This window comes from Zalophus californianus, chromosome 1 (assembly GCF_009762305.2).
Source record: "Zalophus californianus isolate mZalCal1 chromosome 1, mZalCal1.pri.v2, whole genome shotgun sequence".
In the NCBI taxonomy this organism is placed as follows: Eukaryota; Metazoa; Chordata; class Mammalia; order Carnivora; family Otariidae; genus Zalophus; species Zalophus californianus.
The window spans coordinates 53,092,794-53,117,708 of NC_045595.1; the positions used below are offsets into that span (position 1 = coordinate 53,092,794).

A 24,915-nucleotide genomic window follows, 5' to 3' on the forward strand; every position below is an offset into this window, starting at 1 on the left:
CACAAAGAGCTGTCCTAACTAAACGAGGGCATTATAAAACAAACTCAAAATACTGTCTTATAAAGTATAAAAACTTCTAAATTACCTATATTCATACTTAATGAAGCTTGTAACTGGCTATTCAAGTCAATAACATGTATTGCAATCTTAGAGGCTTAAACTAGTTTTTGGTGGGTTAGATAAAAGCCTACAACCTGAGCTGCCTCTCCTGAGCTCAGTGTCCTTGAGAATGACACTTAACATCCCTGAGCTTCAATTTCCTTAGCAAGGGATAATTATACCACATCAAAGGGTAGTTATATCCTCCCAACAATCAAAAGCTAAGTAAATGTAGATTATGTAGGAGGTTGAAAAAAACAAACCAAAAAAACCCTCTAATTGTTATCTCATCCAATCACTAGTCTAAAGATAACCTTGCAGGAGTGTTGGTAGTAGAAGAGGGTTTCCCACCCAGATACAGACAGAGAGGAGAACATGTCCTACCAGAAGCCAACCAAGCGCCAAGAGAGAACAGAGCATGGAAGTCCCCCATCAGGAGCCAAGAGCTAAGGTAAGCCCCATCTTTGCAACAGCTCACTGAACCCTCACAAATACCTTCTGAAGTGTTGCTCTTTCATGTTAGTAATGAGGAAACTGAGGCTTAGAAAAACAAAAGTCTTGGCCAGTAAAAAGGCAGAGCTTATATTTTAAGGACATGCACCTTCCAGCCTGCCAATTCATTAAGCTCTAAACTGGAAAGTAGTTCATCTTTAAGAACTTACAATGTAAGTGCTCAACCTTAGATATTTTTTTTTTGTTATTAGCATGTTAGCGCTTAGAAAAAGAACACTTAACTCTGTTCCCATGTAAAACAGCCATTCTCGCAAATAGTGTTCAGCAAGCAATTTTAACTTTGAACAAGAACATTTAAAAACAAATATGCCTTAGGATGAGTAGGAAAAGCACTTTAACACATTGTGGAGTTACCCTGTGGAAGACAATGTCATGTTCTCTTTCGTCTGTCCCCCACTATATTAGTGAATTTGTCCCCAAATATTTGCTCCTTCTCACCAATGCAAGTGGAATTTTCAAGACTGTTTTCCATTATATGCACTGCATATTACCTATGATAGGGATGATCTTGACTTTTTCCACCTCTAATTCTCTGCTGGTCAATTAGTCTGTCAAGCAACACATTTATCTAAACTTCCAGAGACACTTAAGGACTATCTCCATTCAAGAGCTGGGAAGCCAGAAAGGACAAGACTTCCTTGAGTTAACCCTTGGAGCTCCAGCATCCAAAGATGACATTTCTAAGACTTACATGTTCTAGCATTTGAAAATAAAAATGACGGTACTAAGCTGTTATCTCTGAGGAAAACAACCAAAATAAACTGCATATAACCATAAAACCATGTGGAGAAACACATGAGTCTATTATAATGCGGGAGACAAGAGGGCATAGGTAAAAAGCACTTCAAAACAGGTTTCTGACTTACGTTTTTCATCATCAGCATGCACCAGAGATGCTGCCCTTGACAAGACATCCAATGGTGTCTCCATTCCTGGTTGGAGCCTAGAAGGAAAAAAAGAAAAAAAGGAACTTAAAGAGAATTCAAAGGACTCTTTTAGAATTCTGGTAGTTAACAATTAGAAAGATTCCCCCACCACATGCAAATCACAATACAGAGGATGAAATTCTTCCCAGTCTGTGAAGAAATCCAGTGGATTTGGTTCAGGCACAGATAGAGCAAAGGGTTAAATTCCATTCTGTCTACTAAGCTAAACCTTGCTGATTCCAGGAAGCAGCTAGTTTTAGAGCTAAAAGAAGGGATATTGTAATATTCATGCCCATGTTATTTGTGCTTATAAATGTTTATGTGCATGCATAATAACATGCCCATACAGACATACCTAGTAAAAAACAGTTTCGGAACAAAGGCTGCTCTATGAACATAGCGTTACTATGTTACTACCAGTCTGAGATTTCTGTTGTGGTGGTGTTTGTTGTTGGTTTAACAGTTTTAACAAAAATTATTAAGATTGAACCGTTCTGTTCATTTACCTCCTTAGCCAAGAGACTCTGCATGACCATGTCACTTAATATATTCGATGTACTCATTAAAGGTCTGTGAATTCCAGTGCTGAGTTAAGTGGTATTTTAATTCCAATAGGAATCTTTATTTTAAAATATCATGTTTTGGGGCGCCTGGGTGGCTCAGTCCGTTAGGCATACGACTCTTGGTTTCAGCTCAGGTCATGATCTCAGGGTTGTGAGATCAAGCCTTATGTTGGGTTCCACGGTGGGCGTGGAGCCTGCTTGGGATTCTCACTCTCCCTCTGCCCCTCCCCCCCAAATAAATAAAATAAAATGCTTTAAAAAATAAATAAAATATCATGTTTGTATGGTATTTCCTATTACCGCCACCCATCACCAATTTACCTAGTGCTGTGTTTTTTTTAATAAGCCTAGGTTTTATTTTAAATTCTGTTTTCTTAAATTACAGCATACATAGAAAAGCAAAGACAGCAAAAGATTCAAAGATGGTGGAAAACCTAGAAAATCAGGCCACTTTGCCCAATTTTCCTTTTCTGGGTTATTTAAACAAGCACACATGCACACACACATGAACATACACACAGGCACACACAATTATTGGGAAAATAGGCACACCCTATTAGTGCAACTTAACTACACCCTTTTAAAGACACTCCACATTTATTGAGCCTTCTTCAACATTTACTGAGTACCTACTGTGTATGTGCCAGTTACGAGACATGGCAGATCAGCTTGCTTTGCTAATTTCATATTTCAGGTCTCCAAAGAAACATCCAAGTCTTGAATGGCTATGCAACTTGACTTAATAAGCATTAACTATGTACGAAGTGCTAAGGCAGGAAAATAATAAAAGGCCAGTACTTATTTTCAAAGAGCTTTCAATCTGAACAGTAGACATGCCTACAAGAATCTAGCTTAGGACAGTATTTTCCAAAGTGTTTTGCTCTGTATGTTCATATTTCATAAGAAAAAATATTTTAGAAGTTTGGGAAACGCTGTAGTAAACCAAATTAAGCCGCTTATTTTCCTTCCTGTGCTTCAAATATGTTGCTATGCCTTCCTTCTGCAGGAGGCTCAGGCAGTGGGGATAGTAGCTCTCTATATATGAAATCTCTCGGGGTGCCTGGCTGGCTTAGTCGGTCGAGCCTGTGACTCTCCATCTCAGGGTCATGACTTCAACACTGGGCATGGAGAAGAAAGAAAAAGAAGAAAAAGAAAAGAAAAGGATCTCTCAATTTTCACCGGCCATTCTTTTAACTTAAAACATCTCTTAGGGAACACTTAGGAAAAGAATGGATTAAGTTAAAATGTACTAAGTACCAAAACAGGGGTATAAACAAAGTCCTATAGAAATATAGATGAAAAAAAAAAAGGAAAGAAATACAGATGAATCCTGAAAGACTGTGGAGAAAACAGAACCATGAGCCTCTGAAGTATGGATATATAAGTTCTTCCAGAATAGAAGAACAGAAGAAGACTCTATTCAGGAACAAGTTGCCCAAACTGGCTAGAAAACCAGAGTAAACAGGGATAGGAAGTAAGAGACAGGGATGGGAGTTTCGATTGGGGCCACATCGTGGAAGGACTGACACTTGGGTTGGATCCTGTATGTGTTAAGGAGCCACTGAAATCTCTGAGCAGAGAACTAGCTTGGTCATCGACGCGTTCTATGAAAATTATTCTGGTAGCACCATGTAGTCCCATTCTACAGAATGGGAAGCCAAAGGCAGGGTAAACAATTGGAAAGATACAGCTATGCAGCATGCAGAAGGTAACGAGGGGTGCTGTTACCGGAGCTGTGCGAACAGGAGAGGACCAGAGACAGACTGACAGGTCTCAAAATGTGCGAGGAGACAAAGACAAATACTGGAGAGTCTCTTCAATGTGAAATCTAGAAGACAAACTCAGAGCCAGGTGGTTGCAGGGGGAGCGGGGAGCGGATAGGTGAAGGGGGTTGAAAAATAAATAAATTGCTGAGCAATACCAGAAATGGCTGGGGTGGGGGGGGATGTGAGAGTAAAGTCAGTGAGGGCAGCAATGTCATCAACCAGAGTTCATGTCTTCTCTTGCAGAGACAAGGGAAGATGAGTAAAATCAGAAGAATTAAAAAAAAAAAATGACATTCACATTCCTAATCACCTTGGTAAAATGGAAAAGATCATCTCTTGAGAGTAAGGATTTTTGAACCTGTTCAAAGGTGGAGAAAGCAAAGAAAGGTTTGAACGGAAGGACAAGAAAGGTTTGCTGAACTCTCAAGAGCTCAGTTATAGTCTCTTCACCTAAACCAGTTTCCTATTCGGGCAAGAATTGGGCTTAAAGTCTTTTATTTTGATTAAGTAAATGCTGATAAACATTCTACTCCATGTCACAGTATTTACACTCAAATTCCGTAATTTCCCGGTGAAGTTGAAGTGTCAGGCTTTTGAAGGACACACCCTTCCCAGTCACTTAGTCTTAACTCTCCTCTCACATGATGAAAATTCTAAACCCAAACAGATATACATTAACACATCCCTTAAGTTATGCAAATTACACACAGAAGCAAAATATCAAGGCATAAAAACATCAAGTAACACCAAATAGTAGATGCAGAATTCTAGCATCGTAGAACATTACATATTTAAATTTATTTAGATACCATGAAATCCAAACCTCCGAGCAACCTAACGTCCAAAGTAGGCAGATAAGAGATTAGGTGTTTAAGGTTCACCTACAAGGCACCTGCCATCTGCTGCAGCCTTATTAATGAAGCCAACTGATTTTTATTACGCAATTATCCTGAGTTCAGGGAAGTACTCGGGAGAAGTAAAAGAGAAAGAAAAGGTACGATCTCTGCTTTCAAGGAGTTATGATCTTATTGGTGAACCTAAAGTATAAGGAATAGGTTAATAGACAATTTTTTTTAAAGGAATGAGGTAACAGACAAATTTCAAAGAGCATAATAAAAGACAAGATAGAGTTTAAAACCAAAGTGTGTATTGTGTAATAAAAAGAGAGATCGGTGTCAGCTGAAGTGTATACCTTGTGAACATCTACTCTTTGCTTCGTGCGGGCATGTGTGTGCTTCAAAAAGCCACTTCAAAGATCTCCTTCCCTAGTTTCTCTCCCTTAGGCTGTCATGCTCCTTTCTGATCTCTCTTATGACCTCTCTTACTCACCTGGATCACACTGTTGGAGTATTTCCTGGGTGCAAGGACGCTGTCTTATCCTTACATGTACAGTCATGTCGGATCAAAAGCCTGAAGAAAGGTGCAGAGACAGGAATGAAAACCCAAGACAGGGAAACTGAGACCATTCTGGTCAGAACGGAGAGTCCTGGTAAAGAGCAGGAGGAGCTAAGTTTGGGTGAGCACGATGTGGGTGGATGGAGGAACAAGCCGAAGGCTAACTGGACAGGTTTACACTGAACATAGTAGGCAAGAGGCAGCTATTATTAGTCCCTGAGCAGGCTGATGATCTGATGTTAATGAGATTTTTGTTTAGCAGTTCTGGAGAAGATGGTTTGACTTGATAGAGTGAAGTAAGAAGTCACTGGAAGCAGATCAGTTAGGAGGCTTCTATAGGAACCAGGTGTGAGATAAGGACAGTAGGAGCTGGTTCAATAACTACAGGTGGGAGATGAAGACCAGCAACTATCTAGCCACAGAAGACCTAAGCAAATACAGGTGGAAGAGAACAGTAATAAAAAAAAATTTTTTTAAACCTTATGAAAAAATTAAAAAAAAAACAACAAAACATGTTGGTAAAGTTGTGGGGGTCGGGGGGAGGCAATGGTTATAGTATTTGATGGAGGGTCACACCACATTGAGAGACAAATCAGCAGAGTGGTTATTTAAGAGGATGATCTTTAGACATCAACCCGTCTGAGTCTGAATTGGGCTCAACCACTGCCTATCTTTGTGTCCCTGGAAAATGACTTTACCTCTGTGTGTCTGTTTCTTCATCTGTAAAATGGGAATATGAATTCCTATTACCTCCCTCATAGGGTGTTATGAGAAGGGGATGGGCTTTATACGTATTAAAATAATATTTGTTAAAATTTTTGCAAACATATCAAATAAATTGCAAATAATGATGGTAAATCTTGTGAAAAAGGGTACCGACCACTACTTTACATGGTGATGTCTGAGATGAATGAAAGCTGAGACCTCAAGGAGAGGAATTAGTCTTGTAAAAGGAGGCAGGGAAGAGACAAAGAGCATTTGCAAAACACTCAAGACAGACCCAAGCTGGGCTTGGAGATGTGGAGGGAATGACCTCAGCACAGGGAACATGGGAGAGAGGCCAGGAGGTGGGGCAGGGAAGTGGGCAAGGGCAAATCAAGCATGCCCTGTAGGGCGTGACAAAGCTGAGACTTTATTCTCAGTGCAAGGCCCCTCAATGGTCTGAATGGTTTTACACAGGGCAGAGAGATGCCTGGTTTAATTGTATATCCTTTATGAACCATTAATCATTTACTACCTTTTGCCAAAGATTATGCAGCATCCAGAAAATAAAGCCAAATACATCCCAGTAGCATGTTCTCCTTTCTTTGATGGTTTTCACATTATAATATCATGCTAACCAAAAATACAATCACTTGAAATGCTCACATCTGAAACATAACATCAAGTGAAAAGAAGGTGGTTCTGGAAAAAGACATGCGCATCTATAAAGGTGTTCTACTCTTTTGCAACCCATTTCCAGTCTATCCATTCACCTTCCCTGGGGATTACTGACAAATATGACCATAAGTCATCATGAACAGAATACACATTTTGTTTTGTTTTGCAAGCAATGGTCCATATTTTCTCTGCCAGCCCATATTCTTTCCTTTGAACTCCCTTACTGCCAATACTAATGCTCCTACAAATAGCTTACAGTGGAGAATTAGAGAATAAGAGATCAATTCTAAAGCTATTAAAACTTAGGGACATTCAGTGCTAAAGACAAGCTCAGCTATACATTTGAATGCTATTATTTGGACTTCCACAAAGAACTGTCCCTTTTTGATCAACAAGAGGACAAAAGCACCTGTCTTGGAAAAAGAATCACAGGGTGTATTCAATTTTTTTTTTCAGGCAAGAGAACAGAATTTCAAGATATGTTATGGAAGTGTTCTAAGGAGATTTCCCAGGTGAAAGCTACAGCACCAGGTCTGCCTCACTCCATGGCTCTGCCAGGAATGGTGGCCTAACTACCTTATAATTTAGGAAAGACTACGAGAACATGGAGCAACTGTCCTAGCAAGGGCTGGAAACCAGTGGGGGTGGGGAGAAGCATATTCAAACCTCCTGATGTTCCTGCCACACTGTCACTTGGCCAAAAAACACAAACAGGAAGACATCACTATCCTGAGATACTGATGGCATCTCTAGCTTCCAGATGCACACTAGTCAGTATCTCTAATTCCTGTTGGCCCTGTTCCACCCCTCTATCCCCTGCAATTAGGGCCACTTCCTGGGATAATCTAAACCAGCCCCAGCTAATAAAGTACAACTGGAGGACAAGCCTACGAGTATGAACTCTCAGACCATCACAGGAGGTATATGACCTTTTTGGTCATCAAGAATTTAGAGGCTTTCATTGAGTATCTCCTATTTCTATTAAAACTATATACAAAAAACAAAAAACAAAAAATACCTATATACAGATGTTACAGAAAAGGAAAAGGAACTCACTGCCCTGAAGTAACTTAAACCAAATAGGTATCACACTGTCCATCTCAGTGAAAAGGACAACTGAAATACAATTTCAGACCAAATCATCACCAGAGGATTCTGGCAGCCACATGGAAGCAAAGCTTTGGGCACGTCAAGGAGACGAGCATTACCCTCCTAGCTGTTTTCTTCTCCACAGTGTGTCCAGTTGATGCCCCACTAACTTCTCGCAACACACATTCTTCCCGTTAACATCCAATTCTCAGACCACCCCTCTATGTTCTTGCTGAAAATATCTCTCATTTGTGTGATTCTTTTTTTCTTTTCACACTTCACCATCTGTTAAATCAATGGAGCCAGGACTTGAGCCCTACTTTAACATTTTCACTCATTCAGTCAACAATCACTGCTTTGTTCTAGGCTTTGCTCTACAAGCCTAACACGGATTGTATGGGCCATTTAACCTTTCCAGGCCCAAAGTCCCTCACCTAAAGAAAATGGCAATAACGTTGCTCACTTCATAGGGTCACAAACCTGGCCTGTGGACTAAATGATACAGTGTAACTGAAAGTCCCTTGTAAACTCAAGTGAGAAATACATGTCATCCCCATCCAGCCACCACATAAGGCTGTAGAGCATATGCTTTTCCAAAGCACACTCACATAAATTACTTCATTGGATTCTTACTGTAAGTTGGCCAAATAGGATTATTAATATTCTTCTGCAGATGAAAAACCAAGGTGCCGAGAATATAAGTGACTTCCTGAAGAAACTAAGAGTCCAAGTCCCCTGACTCACCATCTACTGCTATTTTTACTATACTTAAGCTGATTTTCATAAAGACTTTTGGAGAAAAGCAGTTATTTATTTTTAGTTTTATTACGTTATACCACCCTCCCCAAAAAACCACTTCCATCATCAACCGAGGCAAGACTTCTAATCTGTGTTCTTTCCCCTATACCTTGAGATACATCAGGCAATAACTTTATTGTTTCTAAAGTGAGCAAAGGGAAACAAACCCTCCCCTCTTACGAACGAGAAGATGATGCCGTACTTTACTTTCTTTGAATAGAGACAGGCATGGAGTCACACAAACGGTAACCAAGACAGGTGAGAAAATGCTCGCCATCAGCTGGTTCTGAGAGTGGAGCAAGCCGCTCCCGGCAATGAAATGGAAGCCCTCAAGGCTGCAGGCTCCGCGAACGGGTTCGGTATTAGCAAGCATGGTTTCAACTTAGTCATGCTCAAGAAAACCTGCTGTTGAGTTCCGACAGATAACTGTTAGGGATCAGTGAATGATATTTTTAATCTGCACCTCATTTGTATTTCTCGCAACCTTAAATTGTACACATCACTAAATAGTCGCCAGCCCTTATTCAAAACACTCTTCCAAGAGTCATACTTTTGGGATGCCTGGGTGGCTCAGTCAGTTAAACATCTGCCTTTGGCTCAGGTCCTGATCCCGGGGGGTCCTGGGATTGAGTCCCGCATCCAGCTCCTTGCTCAGCAGGGAACCTGCTTCTCCCTCTGCCTGCCACTCCCTCTGTTCATGCGCGCACTCTCTGACAAATAAATAAATAAATCTTTAAAAAATAGTCACACTGCCAAAGAAAGAGCATGAACAGATGGATCCTCTGCTAGGCCAGCGTTCCCTACCTAGGCATATCCCTACCTAGGCAAACACCATACTGCCATAATGTACGGTACCCCACCAAGTAGCATGTCAGGGCCTGGCCAGCTTCCACTTACATCCAACTCCTCACCTCTACACAAAGCCACTCCTAAAAAGCTATTTCAAGGCCAAATGTATTAAATCTGAACAATCTACCGGCATGTTCTATACTTATTTCCAGAGAACTGAAAACGTGAGTGCATAAAATCCCTAGTTAAGCTGCTTTTAGGTGCTTGCCAACCTCAAGCAGAAGCCCCAGAATAAGAGTCAGCTGATGGCCGTCCTTACATTGTCCTAGAAAACTATAAAACTTGGTAAGCTGGGACAGTCTTGTACCCTTTCCATAATGATATGAGGCCCCCTCCTATGAAAGCTCTGCAGGATGCAGTCTATGGGTTGGACAGCCATCCATCTCTTTGTCCTCCAAAGTGGGATTCATTAGATGTCGGAACAAGGTAACCTCAGGCATCTGCCATCACCTAGGCTCTGCCTACTGCTGGTTTCCACCTCCCATCATCTCAATAGAGACTGATATCCCAGGCAGCTTGGGCTGAATAAAGGGTACCACTCTGGATGGAAAGTCCTGAACCAATACTCAATTCAACCATTTCAGGTTTTCTTATGCTAATATGGATGACTCTATGGACCTCCTTAATCACCCCTCCGCTGGGGCCCCCAGGGCGTGTGTGTTAGGGATATGATAATGTAGTCGTCTTGAAGACCCTGGCAATGGGAGCTGCCAAGCAGTGCTACCACGCAGTAACTAAATCCTCCGGTCCTGTAATACAGTTTGGTGTCAGTGTCAGCCCTGCACCTGCACAGACAGTATGAAAGCTGACCATGTGCCAGTTGAGTATAGAAGCCCAATGCTGCAAAACTAAACTTAGGTTACAGCATATTTCCTGATCTTTTATGTGAGGCTGCTTGGTGCTGGTATAAAATTCTCCCTGCCGGCTGAAGTTTACCCATCTCCCCAAAGGGTCCCCTGGAAACTGTACAGTGGGACCGCACTAACACCACTGGGTCTAAGTAAAAGAAAATAAAATTCAAGTCTGGACTTTTTGAGCAGACTGCCTATTCCCACCATTTCTCGACACTGTTGTCACATAAAAATGAACTATGCTTTTCTTTCTCATGTTTAGGCTATTGTGAATCTCTCTTCATTTCCAAGACCTCATCCTCCTACAGCACTGCATATGAAATAAGGGAAACTCACTGGCATTTTTAGTTTACTCTGGATATGCCTGTTCTTGCCATTTCTTTTATTTGGATACTTAGAATTTCCCATTCACAAGTCCTGAGGTGCCCATCCTCTCAGGGACTTTTTTTTTTTTTTTTTTTAAAGTAGCGGAGCCCAACACAGGGCCCAAACTCACGACCCTGAGATCAAGAATCGGATGCTTAACAGACTGAGCCACCCAGGCGTCCCTCTCAGGGACATTTTACCCCCAAGAACGAGACACATGAATTTGCATCAAAGTCCAAGGTGGCAAACTTCCCATATACTTTAGTCTAACTGTCCATTGTTCCAAAATCTCAACTCAGCCTATTAAAGCCTAGATAAAGCCTTCTAACCCATGACACATTATACCATTAGGAAGCACTCTAGTTATCAGCATCAGTAAATATGCTCAATTCTCATTATTCACAGCTGTCATGCTCTCTAAGTCTCCAAGAACACTGAGTTAATGACCACTGAACCATTGCTCATAGGAGAAGCACACAGTTAGGTTCCTCTGAGCCACTGGTTGCATTTTTGTCAACTGATCAATACATAGCCTTGTTTTAGGTGTTTCTGTTTAAAGACACCTTATGTGATATCTATTACTGATTCACTCACATTGAGTTCATGGCCAACAGCACTATAATTCATGCCTGACTGAAACTTATCTAAGGCACATATTTTCTCCTTGTATTTTTTTCTGAAAGGCACATCACAGCCTCCTTGCTCTTGGGAACACTATGCTGAGGGGCCACTATAAACACCAAAAACAACAAAAAGCCCCCAAATGAGAAAAATGTGGCACTAAATAGACCACAAGTAGTACAGTGTGAGAGCTGAAACAAGAAGTCAGAGTCTTGCCTTGTCTGACCTCACCTGGGAACACTCAGATTTTTCACCACTCTGTGCATGTGCAGGGATGATGGAGAAAGTCCTGCAAGTTCGGATTCAGACTTCCAAATAAATTTTAGTAAGTAGATGAAGAAATCCAAGGATGGGCTGTATCTGGTTATCAGACCTGAGGCATAAGACACAATGCATTCTACAAGGTTTTCCTCCTTCGCGAGGGAGTTGTCATACTGCGTCCCGGGTAGCAAGAATTTTTCTGGTTTCAGCACCTCCCACTTATGCTCCTGCCTGCCTTTCTTACCTTGACAGATCATACTCTCACGATTTGGCAGCCCAATTTCTTTCTTTCTTTCTTTCTTTTTTTAATTTTATTTATTTGTCAGAGAGAGCACTAGAGCACAAGCAGGGGGAGCGGCAGGCAGAAGGAGAAGCAGGCTCCCCATAAGGAGCCTGATGCGGGACTCAGTTCCTAGACCCTGAGATCATGACCCAAGCCCAAGGCAGAGCTTAACTGACTGAGCCACCCAGGCGTCCCATTGGCAGTCCAATTTCTAAGCAGTTGTTGTTGCTGTAGTTGTTTCAATGTGGTCAGATTCTAAATTGTTACAGACTGTTGGCAGCATTCCCTTTTCTCTCCTATTAGGCTCTCACATATCGACTTCATTACCTTTAGATGGGATCCCTAAAACAATCACCAATGAGCTTCAGTTATGCACAAACTTAAGCAAAAACCTTCTCTCTCACCAGGTTCTGCAATAGTTTATCTAACACAGGCCAAAACCAGACTCGATATCTTAAGATCACTACAGTGTCATAATTTTAGTTACATTAAAATTTTCCCAATGTTATGTGACTTTTACTTCCTGAATTTACAGCTCGTATTATTTTATGAAGTCATAATCAAAGTTGCAAAGCAACTTTTATGATGGTTATTTTACTTTTCATTCTACTAAGGCAAACTAGAACCCGCACAGCAAAACTACCCAGGAAAGATACTGAGGAAAGACACAAAGTAAAATCTTCCTTGGGATTTGTTTTGGCAACCAGGAGAGGTCAGGAACAAGACTCCATAAGCAGGTAAGAGGAATTTCCCCTTACAGCACTCTTGTCAAACAGAACATTTGAAAGCGAAAGTTTGGTTTCATAAGGATGGTGTCTGTAAGAAGTGATAAACTCTTCAGGTAAACTCACAGTTCTAAATCAGTTGGGGGAAGTGGCGATGACTGTCATTAAGAAGCTCTCTCAAATCTTCGAAGACCTTTATAATAACATAATACAAACTACTTTTTGGAGCACATTATTCCCTGTAATTCTGAACTTCTGTGATGTATTGGGAACAGATACAATTACCTTCTTACAGAGGAAAATCAAAGACAAAGGTTAAGTAGAAGTAACTTCTTCTGGTCACCAACTTAGTAGGTGACAGAGACTGGACTTAAAGTCAAGTCTCCAGAAATAAGCCAGAGCTGTTTTTACTACAACATTCACAGTTTTGGAATGTAGTCCATGGTTATTTATAGCAGAATTATCTTCTTAATTGTATTTTGTTGGGTCAACATAAAAATTAGTTTGCATTCCCTTCCAAATGGAAAGCAAAAGCAAGCTGCCCCAAAGTGTGACAAAAACAGTGGCAGGGGAAATCAGCCTGGGATTAAAGTTGCATGAAAATTAAATAACAATTTGAGGGGTTTACATCATTTCTACCGTGGGGGAGATGATTTTCAGCCAGATGCAACAGAAAACACACAGAAGAAAAAAAAAACAACCAATCAACCAACACAAAATTGTGTCTTGAGTATAAGACAACAAATTTCTGAATAAAGTATTTCTAAACGCGTTATTTAAAATTAAGGTATTGAGATTTAGAGATGATAAATAACTTGTTCCAAGATCGTGTCATCGGTACAGCCTTAAGGCACTGACCCCAAAGCTCTCTTTCAACTACCCACGCTACTCCTCACAGTCATGCGCAGCAAGGAGGAAACAATGAACATTACAAGTTAGTGGACTAGAGCAAAGAGTTAAAGTTTGGTATGCTAAAATGGTATGCAAAACTGACCTTCAAATACCAATAGGAAAACTATCTTTTCTTGGTTTTGTCTTTGAATGTTCAGAGGAAACAAATGCAAGCCTTCATTCTCGTTAAGGTAGGCTTGGATTTAGAAAAAGATTTGCAAAATGTACAAACTGGAAGATAATACCTTTCAAACAGAGGGAGAAACCAGCTGCGATAGAAACTAGAAGAGCTGTCTCCACCGCCGGCTCCCGGGCTGCTGGTTCTTATTAACCACAGAGAAGGAAATACAACCAGCAAACATAGAGCACCAATGATCAAAGTGAAACCGATTTTTTTAATCCTCTAGCTTAAATACACGAATATAGGCCAGTAAAGTGCATAAAGACTAAGTTAATAGCCCAAGCAAGTACTGTCATCCTAACCTAAGACATTTCACTGTCTCAGTGTCAGGAATCAAAGGAGACTTTAAGCAAAGCAAAAAAAAAAAAAAAAGGAAAAGACATTTGCGTTTCGGCGAGGCCTGCACTCGGTGCTGGAAGAGTGTGCCGTTTTGTTTTGGGGAAGGGCAGGGAGTAAATGAAGAGAAGAGAGAGACCCGTCCCAGCTGCCCATCCTCAGCCCCTTCCCGCAGCCCTGAACCCAGCCTTCCTTTGCCGCTGGCCAGGACCAGGAGTCTACCGGGCGCGCCGGGCCCCCTCCCCGGCCCCATGCCTCGCACTCCCAGGACGCCTTCCTCGCGGGACGCCCCCCCCCCCCCAGGAGCCGGACCTTCCTTCGAAAACCCTGGAGCTTCGGCTCCCACTGGGAGCCTCAAGTTGCCCCGCGAGAACCAGCCGCCTCCTCCCTCCAGGAGGACGCCCTCAGTCCTGCTTCGAGTCAGCCCACCCGGAGTTCCCCCGCAGGCCAGCCCTCGCGGGCCCGGTTCTCCAGCACTCACCGCCGGGCGGCTCTGGGCTCGCCCGCCTCGGGCCGGCCGGACCCCGTGAAGAACGGGGGCGGGGATGGAGGCAGGGGCGGGGGTGGAGGCGGGACCGCCGAGCGCGCGGGGCGCACTCCGGGGGCGCGCCGACGCACAGGCGCACTCGCGCCCGCGCTCCCGCACCGACTCTCCCTCCGCACACCCACACGCACACGCGGGCGGCGCGCGCCGAGCCGGCTCCGCGGCGGACGCGAGCGCGGAAGCGCGAGGAATCCCTGGAATGAGGCGCCGCCCGCCCTCAGCCGGGCTCTGCCGGGCTCCGCCTGGCCCGCCAGGACACGCCCCCGGGCACGCCCCTCCCACCGAGCAGGTGGGCGGCCAGGCCCAGGTGAGCGGGCACGGAGGCGGGGGCGGGGCTTCGCGCGCCGAGGAGAGGCTTGTTTCCCCTCCCCCGCCTGCCGCACGCCCCGCGGCGGCGGCTACCTCGTACCCAGCGGGTGCCTACGCGCTCGGGCGGGGAACGGCCGCTGCGGGGCTGGAGCCGCGCTGGGCCCCCGGGAGGAGACGCCAGTCCCCGAGGGCTCGAGGACCCGGCACCTCACACATATCTATGCCTCCAAGGCCCAGCCGGTGGGCACACACCTTCAGCGTACCCGCACAAACGAACCTTTCGTGCGCGCCCAGGTGCCTGCTGCTGTGGGCCAGGCACGTTCCCCACACGCACACAGTGGGCCCACGCACCCGGTGGACACAGCACACGTGACACCGACGTCCAAGGTCGAGCGGTACTCTGCACCCACTGGACCCGCTGCCCCTTCACCGCCACGCGCAGCCAGCAAGTGCCAGAGCCTTTGAGCACGACTTGCAGCACCTACGCCGCCCTCGGCTTCAGACCCGCACACGTCCTCTTTTCGAGAAGCAGCCACTGCAAGGGCGTAGAGCCCCTCCGGCGCCCGGCGCTCACACCTGGCTCACCCGCGGGACCTCAGCGCACGCTGGAGTCTCCCGCACACCCCGCTCTCCCCGCTCCCCCGGACGCCGACCTGGACCGCTGCCTCACTTTCTCGTTACCCACACCCCCAAGCCAAAGTGCCCAAACGGGCCGGCGGCTACACGTACCTGCAGGTACAGGTTGCACTTGCTCGGGGAAGTGTGTGCTCAGGTGCCACTGCGATCAGAACGGCCGCTGCAGTCCGGGGCACTCAGACGCGGCTCGGTTTCCTCCCATTACAGCATTTTACACTCCACCACTCACTCCACTTTACACACACACACACACACACACGCACGCACACTCACGCCCCAGGCGCCCTGCAGCGTCTTTCCTCCCCTCTCCCTCGCCGGGAGGAGGAAGTCCTAGTAAATGAAAACAGTGTGGAAGGGAGGGAGCAGAGGAGGAAGGGAGGGAGGTCGGAGTGGAAAGAGCCCCCTCCAGCCGCTCACACAGCAGTGTTTGCTGTGCTTGGCAAACTCCAGGAGTCCACAACCCAGGCTGCTCTGAAATGTGCCCGGGGAGGGGCAGAGGGGAGGAGGTGAAACATTTCTAATTGGTGCAGGTTCTTATTACAGCAGCAGCGTAGACATGTGACCACGAAAAGAAAAACCCTGTCTTTAATTTTTTCCTGTCATTCTCTAGAGATTTGGGGGGGGGATAAGAGGGGTGGAGGCCTGATACTCCAGTCTCCGGCAGCCCTTGCCCCATTGTTTTCTCGTACTGCCACAATTAAGAAAACATTTGCTTAACATATCCAGCCGCTAACTTCATAAAATAAATAGTCAGAGACTGGACTTCCTCTGGTTTGCTTTAAATGGCTTCATGTTGCTCGCCTTCTGGCTGTTCTCAAACTTCGGTCGCTATTAGGAGCTCCTACTATAGGGCTTTTCCTGGGAGAAGACTCTGCTGAGAGGCAATGATAACAATGAAAAGAAATACCAGCTTACATTAATGCTGGGGGCAGGGGGAGGGGAAGGGGATGCTTTGCAGTTTTCAAACTGTTTTCCCCTCTATTACCTCATCCGATCATATCAAGTCACAGCATATTACCTCATTTGATCTTAGCCCCTGTTGGGTAGCAGGACAGGTATTAATAGTTCCATTTTACAGCCAGATTAGATGTTTTACCTAAAGCAGGTAGAGGTGTTGCCTGCACCAGAGCATGGGTCTTATGGCCCCTTGTAAAATACACTCCTCCAGGCCACACAGGATCACTGTGAATGGGAACCCAAGTGACAAGTCAACCCCTGGTTTCCCAGTCCCCAGATTAAAATTCACGGATTAAAGCTGGGAAGGCTCCCAGTCTTCCCAAAGATATTTTTACTTAGACTCCATGTTAGTTCATCAGTAGTCTCAGACTAGGAGGGGGAAAAAAAAAACCCACCCTGAAAAGATCATAAAGAGGAGGTTTTCATCCTGCCAAGTTAGGGCAGGGCATGGGGAAAGAATGAGGGCTGCATGGGCAGATTTCAGGAAGTGTGGCAAGACAGAAAAAGGGCTTTGGGTCTGGACAGACATGGATTTGAATCCAAAGTCTATCTGTGTTTGTTACAGGATTTGGGGCATGTCATCAAGCTCAGTATTCTCATCTGTAAAACAGATAATTCTTGCCTTGAAGATCCATTGCAGGGACCGAGGATTAGGCAGAATATTGGATGAATACTTATATCTTCCTCCTTTCTCTTCCTACCTTAAATCCAGTCCTGCTGTGGCACCTTATAAACAGACACCCACTTTAACATGGGGGGATGGGAAAATACTTTGCCCAGATAATGCAAATGAATAATGATAGCAATAATAATACAACTACACATTTATAAAATGGCTTTGGGGTTTATAAAGTGTTCCCACATATCATTATCTCATTTGATTTTTATGACAATTCTGCCATTTGTATGCTGCTAAATGATTTCCATTTGGGGTCAGTGTGGAGATCCTAAAGCTGCCTTTTTAATTTCCATCACTGCTCAGCGCAAACCTTACTCTGCAGATAAATCATGGGGACAGAGGGCCTTTTCTCATGGATGTGACCGGTCTTCGACCTTTCCAAGAATTAATCTCACTGCTTCCCTTACATCAGCATTAGTGTGACTTCGCTCTGGCAACATCTAAGCATGGTTGTTTTAGCCTGGCTGTTTTCGTTGTGCAGAAGAAAGACACACTCAAGTTATCCTAAGAAAAAGGGGGTGTGTCTTCAAGATGTAGGTGGACCGGAACTGGAACATGTCAGATACATAGACTATTCACATAATGGGATATTAGCAGCCTAAACAAACGACTTATGCTAATATGTAACAATAGGGATGAATCTTTTTTTAAAAAAAGATTTATTTATTTATCTGAAAGATTATTTATCTGAAAGAGAGAGAGAGAGAGAGAAAGCATGAGCGGGAGGGGCAGAGGGAGAGGGAGAGAGAATCTCAAGCAGACTCCATGCTGAGCAGATCTCACAACCCTGAGATCAGGACCTGAGCCAAGTCCATGGCTCAACCGACCGTGCCACCCAGGCACCCCAATAGGGATGAGTCTTAACAATATTAGGTGAAAAAAGTAAGTCCCAAAAGATTACATACAGCATAATATCCTATTTGTAATGTTGCAAATAAAATGAAAAAGAATTGTAGGAGTACATACACCTGCAATACACCTGCAATAACACCTGCTACCCAACAGCGGCTAATACAAAAGAAATAAGGGGATGATGACCAGAGGATTCAGAATGGTGATTACCTAGGGAGGGGACTGCATTGGATGGGTGAGAGAGGCCATTGGTTAGATGGAGGTTATCGGCAAGCTCCTCATCTTTGGGTGGTGGATTCACAGGTTCACTGTTAAAAATAACCACTTAAATGATGGTTGCACAACAATGTGAATGCCACTGAACCACGCACTTAAAAATGGTTAAAATAGTAAATTTTATGTTATGTATATTTTAGCATAATTTAAAAAAAAATTGGGCAACTTTCTAAAAACAAAAACAAAACAAAAAAAACTGCTGAAGTAGCTAACTGAAAAAACAAAGATAGGTTGTACATGGACCATGATGAGAATGTGCTGCAAACCAAGGATTTTATAAATGCATGAGAAATTTATTTATTTATTTTTTAAGTAAACTCCATACCCAATGTGGGGCTTGAACTCAGGACCCTGAGACTAAGAATCGCATGCTCTACTGACTAAACCAGGCAGGCGCCTGCAGAAATTTTTTTTTAAGATTTATTTATTTTGGGGGGGGAGTGTGAGCAAGGTGGGGGGGTGCAGAGGGAGAGGGAGAGAATCCTCAAACAGGCTCCCCACTGAGTACAGAGCCCAAGGCAGGGCTCTATCTCGTGACCCTGAGATCATGACCTGAGCCAAAATCAATAGTCAAATGCTTAACCAACTGAGCCACCCAGGTGCCCCGAGAAATTTATTTTTTTTTTAAAGAATGAAAATAATCCAGGAGGTAGGTGAGCAGAGGTTGAGAAAAAACAAAATTTGCCCTGAATTGATCATGGTTGAAGCCAAGTGATGGGTATGGGCAGTTTTTTATACTGTTCTGTCTACTCTTGCCTGTGTTTGAAATTTTTATATTAAAACATTAAAAAATTAAAAGGAAAAGAAAATGCCAAGGACCGAAAAGAGACTCTGTGAACTATTATCCTGCCTCCTCCACAGGCCACAGGCCTGTCCTCCTCTCTGTTTCTCTGTGCCCCTCCCCTGTTTAATTCCTTCTCATCCCTCCACCAAGGAGCTTCCTAGTCACTTTGGCTCCTACTTTGCCCCTACTGCTCCTTTTGAATTTTGCTTCCCTGGTAATAGACTCCCTTTGTATCTTCACAGTTCAAATTGTTCATAGAGACAACCTGATTCTTCTCTTTCTACTCATCCATAGAAATGGCGTCAATCTGATCTACCTTGAAGTGGAGTGTCCATGAGGATCTGTGAGGGCCTGTGACATCAGGCACAGTCCAGCGAGGAGAAAGGATAGGGCAAGGGAGAGTGGGAACTACAGGATATATAACACAGCTGTCAGCAAGTGAAGGTGGGGAGGCACCAAGACTCTGACCAATGCAACACTTTGAAAGGCCCTCAGGAGTTCAGTCAGGTGAGAATAAGTCCTTTGCTCTTCCATTTGCTCCTTACAATTTGTTGAGGCTCTCCAATGACTCAGTATTGTAAAAACAGGGTTTTTTCCCACACCAAATTCTCAACAAGTAGTTTATTTTCCAATATGTCCTCTCATGTCATACTTCCAAGAGGGAAATTGGGGAAACACCAAGATGGCTGCCAAACTGAAATGCTCATAGTGCATAGAGACTCATTAATCTTCTCAGTGCATTAACCTGCTGAGGAAGAATGTTCTTTTCTACCCCATGGCCCTTTGCTTGTAATGTGCTCACAGGAATTTCTTCTGCTCTCTTCTCTTCACACCAAATTGTTCCACAAAGAGCACTGAGGAGACTGAAGATATGGTTTCTCATTCAGAAGATGTGTGTTCTCTAGGTGACAGTGTGAGCCCACGAAAGTCATTTTACACCTATGGGTCTAAGTCTCCACATCTGTAAAGAGCTTAGATAAGATCAGGTTTGGCAAACAGGTGTCATCTTGAGCATCAGCTCTGTCTGGAGTCCTCTCTTGAGAAGGACTCTGAAGCCACAACTGAGGGTCAGTGAAAAAAGAAGTGTCAGGATTGATTAGTAATGTCTGCTGAGGGCAGGGTATAGGAACTGGTGTACTGGTGTTTGCCATTTCTGATTAGAGGAGCTCTAAAAATTCCTTCTAGCTATAACTCCTCTTTTCTCATTGAGTGGGAACAGGTGAACTTCTCCTTTTCCAGAGGCCAAAGTAACCAGTGGAAAAACTCAAATGATCTTATTTCACTGCAAGAATACAGAATAAGAAATTATCTAAAGTAATAATGATACCTAACATTTAGGGCGCCTGGGTGGCTCAGTTGGTTAAGCGACTGCCTTCGGCTCAGGTCATGATCCTGGAGTCCTGGGATCGAGTCCCGCATCGGGCTCCCTGCTCAGAAGGAAGTCTGCTTCTCCCTCTGACCCTCCCCCCTCTCATGCTCTCTTTCTCATTCTCTCTCTCTCAAATAAATAAATAAAATCTTTAAAAAAATAAAAAAATAATAATGATACCTAACATTTAATAAGCACTTACTGTGGTCTGGACACTGTTCTAAGTGTTTTAAAACAATTATCTAGTTTAAGGCTCACAACAGCCCTGTGAGGTAGGGACTGTAACTATCCCATTTAAGCTAATGAAGAAACCGAAGCACAGAGATGTTAAATAACTTGTCCAAGGTCTTAAAGGTAATAACTGTGCAACTAGAATTGAACCTCGCAGTCTAATTCTGGAGTCCACACGCTTAGCCTGTCACTGCACATCAGACATCCCCTGGGAGCTTGCTAGTAATACAGACTCTTAGGCCCCACCCAGACCTACTGAATTAGAATCGGCATTTCAACAAGCTCCCCAAATGATTCATATGCACATTACCCTTGAGAACCACTGGTCTACACCATATTGTCTCCTAGGAGGATATTAACTACCATTTTTAAATGCTTATAATACGCATGTACTGTGCCACTCGTTATGCCCATGTAATTGCATTTCATCCACATAAAAATCCTAGACGGGAAATCCTACAAGATCAATGGACTGATCAATGTCAATATTCTTTTTTTTCTTTTTTGTTTTCAATGTCAGTAATCTGGTTGTGATATTATATTGTAGTTTCACAAGATGTTACCACTTGGGGAAAGGATACATAGGATCTCTCTGTATTCTTTCTTATAATTGCATGCACATCTATAATTATCTCAAAATAAAAAGTGTAATTAAAAAATCCCATGATACAGGTTTTATTTTTCCTACTTTTATTGTTGAGGAAACAGAAGTTTTAAAGAGGCTAGCTAAGCAGCCCAACTCTGCAAATAAGGGTTGTGGTCCTACTATGTGCAGGGGACTTTTGTAGGCACTGGGGACACAGCAGCAAACAAACATTGCTCTCACTGAGCTATCATTCTATTGCAGGCAGTCAGAATTCAAACCCAGACCTGGCTTGCTAAGTAAGTCCTCTACTGCTCACATTTTGGAATGTGGTAAATAATAGGGCTATGAGTGGTTAACACATTTGCAGAATTTCTAGGCAGATGTGTATGAAAGCCTCTAACAGTGCCAGGCACAAGGTAAGCACTCAATTAATTCCCTTTCTTTCTTTCCTTGCAACCATCTCAGAGGCCACAAATGAGCCTCAACCTCCACCCTGACCCAACACGAATTTTATCCTTCACCCAATTGGATGGAGTCCAGTGATAGGACCATTTTGAGTAGTAGTAACCCAAGCCTCAAACTGTTTGTGGAATTCAATGAAGGTGATATTCCAAGGTTTGGAGCAGTACCATTTGAAACCTGTCAAGGAGTCAGTGGTGAGCATTTTTCTGAATGTCAGCTCTTTTCACAGCATGGTTCTGAATGAATGCTCTTAAGCAAGACCAGATTTATGGCCAGAACAATTGCTTAGACCTCAGATCTCTGAGTGATACCTGTCTAACTGATCCAAAGATTGGATTCATCCTCACACAAGGAATTTTCCTTCAAATACCATAAGAACAATTCATCTTGGCAACAGATGCTTGCCATCTTTCTTAAAGACAAACCAGTGGGCTGGGGCAGGAGATAATAGGAGCCATCTTCCAGAGAAAAGAATGTTGCAGATGCTAGATTCAAGGGCATCGAGAGTTTGACCACAGGTAACTAGCTAACTCTCAGACAGAGAATGGTTTGAGCCAGGGAACTTACCAGAAATGAGCATGTGTTTTTCCTCTGTGGAATCACTCAGAGGACAACACCACCTAGGACAGAAATTCTTCAAACCAAGATTGCCACATCTCTCTTGGCTCCAATTTCTTGCTTTGCATTCAGCTCTTACAAGCATGTGCTATATATAGGCGAGAAGAAAGTAAACAAGGAAGGAAGATCAACATTCCTGGGTGCCAACTATGTGCAAGGCACTCGGCTGAGCCTTCCCATTTAATGTAACTTAATCTTGTGAGGAAGACATTATCAACCCTATTCTACGGATGAAATAATGGGGGCTCAGAGAGGGTAAAATCTTTGCCTTAGTACTGCAGAGCCAGGATTCAAACCAGCTGTCCTGATCCTGATTCGCTCTTTCAATCATATCACTGTTTACCCAGAAAAGACCCTGTTGAGAATCTCTAAGTAAACCATTAAATCAACTGTTATAGACCAACACTTCAACTCTGAAGGGAAATGTCTCCTTTTGGTGGCCCATCCCCTGTGGGCTACCATATGGAACTGGAATTTACTGAGGTTCTAACATCATTTTTGACATCATTTGTCAAAGGATGGAGAAACACGTGGCACATGAGAATTGCTGAGACGTTGGCATCAGCCAGACCAGAGTTCAAACCCCAGTCCCACCATTTTCCAGCTGCATGACATTACACACAAGCTTGGACACTGCCCACCCTTCTATCTTCTCTCCTATACATTGGGGATGATTCCTATGTAGAAAGGTCTGGTAAAACAAGTACTAAACATTGTGGTGATCATTTTACAATCATTTCACAATATGTGTAAGTTAAGACATTATAGTATCTGGTGTTGTGTGTCAATTATACCACAATAAAACTGGGGGGAAAAAAGAAAGAAAAAAGCCCTAACTGGAAAAAAAAGATTCAGGTTTTTTTTAAGCATTAAGTACTTTAAAAAATAGTAAAATTATTTAATGGCTGTTTTTTCCACTTCATCATTCATCTGTTTGACCCTACAGTTGATTACTTAAGACAGCTCTAAAATCCAAGTCAACCCTACTTAAAACTGATGAATTCATATTAGTTTGCATATTTTTAAAAAATATTTTCATATACATTAGAACAGTTGCATATTCAATAAAAGTGGCTCCAGTTCAAAGTCTAATGTGCTCCTACTGTGTATAATGCTGACATCCCCAATAAGCGGACTGTGTTTGTATTTAGGGCACCACAATGTACAAACCTATTTTTGAAAGAACTTGGTATATATAAATAAATAAATACTCATCTTGGGCAACCATGTCTTCATTATACTATGTTTACAGTTTAATATGCTTCTGAATTACATCTATGAGGAGGCCCCATAATCTTTCCAGTGCTTATTGGCAGTAGGGGAAATGGGTTTGGGTCCAGAATAGATGAGGTTTCTGCACAGAGAGAAAAAAAGAAGGAAAAGGGTGTTTTTTTCCCTTCCAGAGAGGGAGCTTTGCAGAGAATAGTAAGCTGATGCCTTCGGGTGGTAGGTAATGTCATGTCTATACCCTTGAGGCTGCTTCAGAAGCCATAGTGCCTCTCAGCCTGCCTTCCATCTGTTTTCCCCCATCCCACTGCTCCCCCATCTCCAGGAACTTGGTGTGGACCCTGGGGTTGCACTGTGAGGGGCCTTGATCTAATTAGGGCAGTTCTTCCTCCCCCCCTTCCTCCTTCTGACTTCCCATTCTCCTTCCCTCCCTGCCTTCCTGTCGTCTAGAGCACTTTCTGTTTGCCATTTACCATTCTAGATGTGGAAGCTGGGGCTATCAATAAAACAGACAAGGTCCTGCCCTGAAGGAGCTTATACTCTAATGGGGAGGTGTTGGGGAGGAGGTGAGAAGAGAGACAATTAGCCAGGAAACATAATTTAAGTCACATAAGTTACCCTAAAAGAGTTAAGGATAGTAGTAAGAGCAATGAAAAAATACAACAGGGACATGAAATAGAGAATGACTGGTGGTGGCCACAGAATGGCCTCAGTCTGACAGCATGATCGGGGAAGGCTTCTGTGAGGAGGTGACGTTTGGGTTGAGAACTGAATGATAACGAGGAACCAGTCATGCCACAATCTGGGGGGAGGATTTCCAGACAGGAAAAATAGCAAGTGTGAAGTCTCTGGGACAGGAGCAGGTCTGCCATGTTTGAAGAACCGTGTGAAGGCCAAGGTGGTTGGACCATACATAATCAGTGAGGGGGAAAGACATTTGAGATACAGTTGGGGAAGTAGACAGGCTATAACGAGGAGTTCAGACTTTATTCTGCATGTAAAAGGAAGCCATTTGAGGGGGTTTGGGGAAAGAGGTAACACAGCTTTGAGATCTTAAAAGACCTCTCTAATGGCTGTGTGGACAATAGGCTATGGGGATGTCTTAGTCCGTTTGGGTTGTATAACAAAAATACCATGGATGGGGGAGCTTAAACAACAAACATTTATTTCTCTCAGTTCTGAAAGCTGGGAAGTCTGAGATCAAGGTGTCCTGTATATATTTGGTGTCTGGTGAGAGCCAACTTCCTCGTTCTTAGGTGGGCATCTTTCTGCTGTGTTCTCACATGGTGGAAGGGGCAGAGGGGCTCTCTGGGGTCTTGTATAAGGGCACTAAACCCATTCAGGAGGGCTCCACTCTCGTGACCTGATCACCTTCCAAAGGCCCCCACCTCCTAACACCATCACATGGGGACTGGGCTTCAGCATACGAATCTGCAGGGGGCAAACACCCAATCTGTAGCTGGCAGGGAGATAGAGGCAAGGAGATAAGGTA

At 43.6% G+C, this 24,915-nt stretch overlaps 1 protein-coding gene across 3 annotated transcripts in view; it reads right to left on the reverse strand.

Moving 5' to 3' along the window:
• The window catches only part of VGLL4 (vestigial like family member 4), a 150,981-nt gene extending 135,273 nt beyond the window's left edge, over window positions 1-15,708 (reverse strand). The window contains exons 1-2 of one of the 3 annotated variants that reach the window (XM_027584183.2): window positions 15,476-15,708; window positions 1,479-1,555 (exon numbers count right to left, since the gene is read on the reverse strand). In XM_027584183.2, coding sequence (XP_027439984.1) covers window positions 1,479-1,542 — 64 coding nt within the window. In that variant the 5' untranslated portion in view covers window positions 1,543-1,555; window positions 15,476-15,708. Of the gene's footprint in view, window positions 1-1,478; window positions 1,556-5,196; window positions 5,215-14,374; window positions 14,534-15,475 lie in introns of those variants that run through there. The other 2 variants (XM_027584184.2, XM_027584185.2) reach the window with 2 other exon arrangements.
• Between the last annotated feature and the right edge of the window lie 9,207 nt (window positions 15,709-24,915).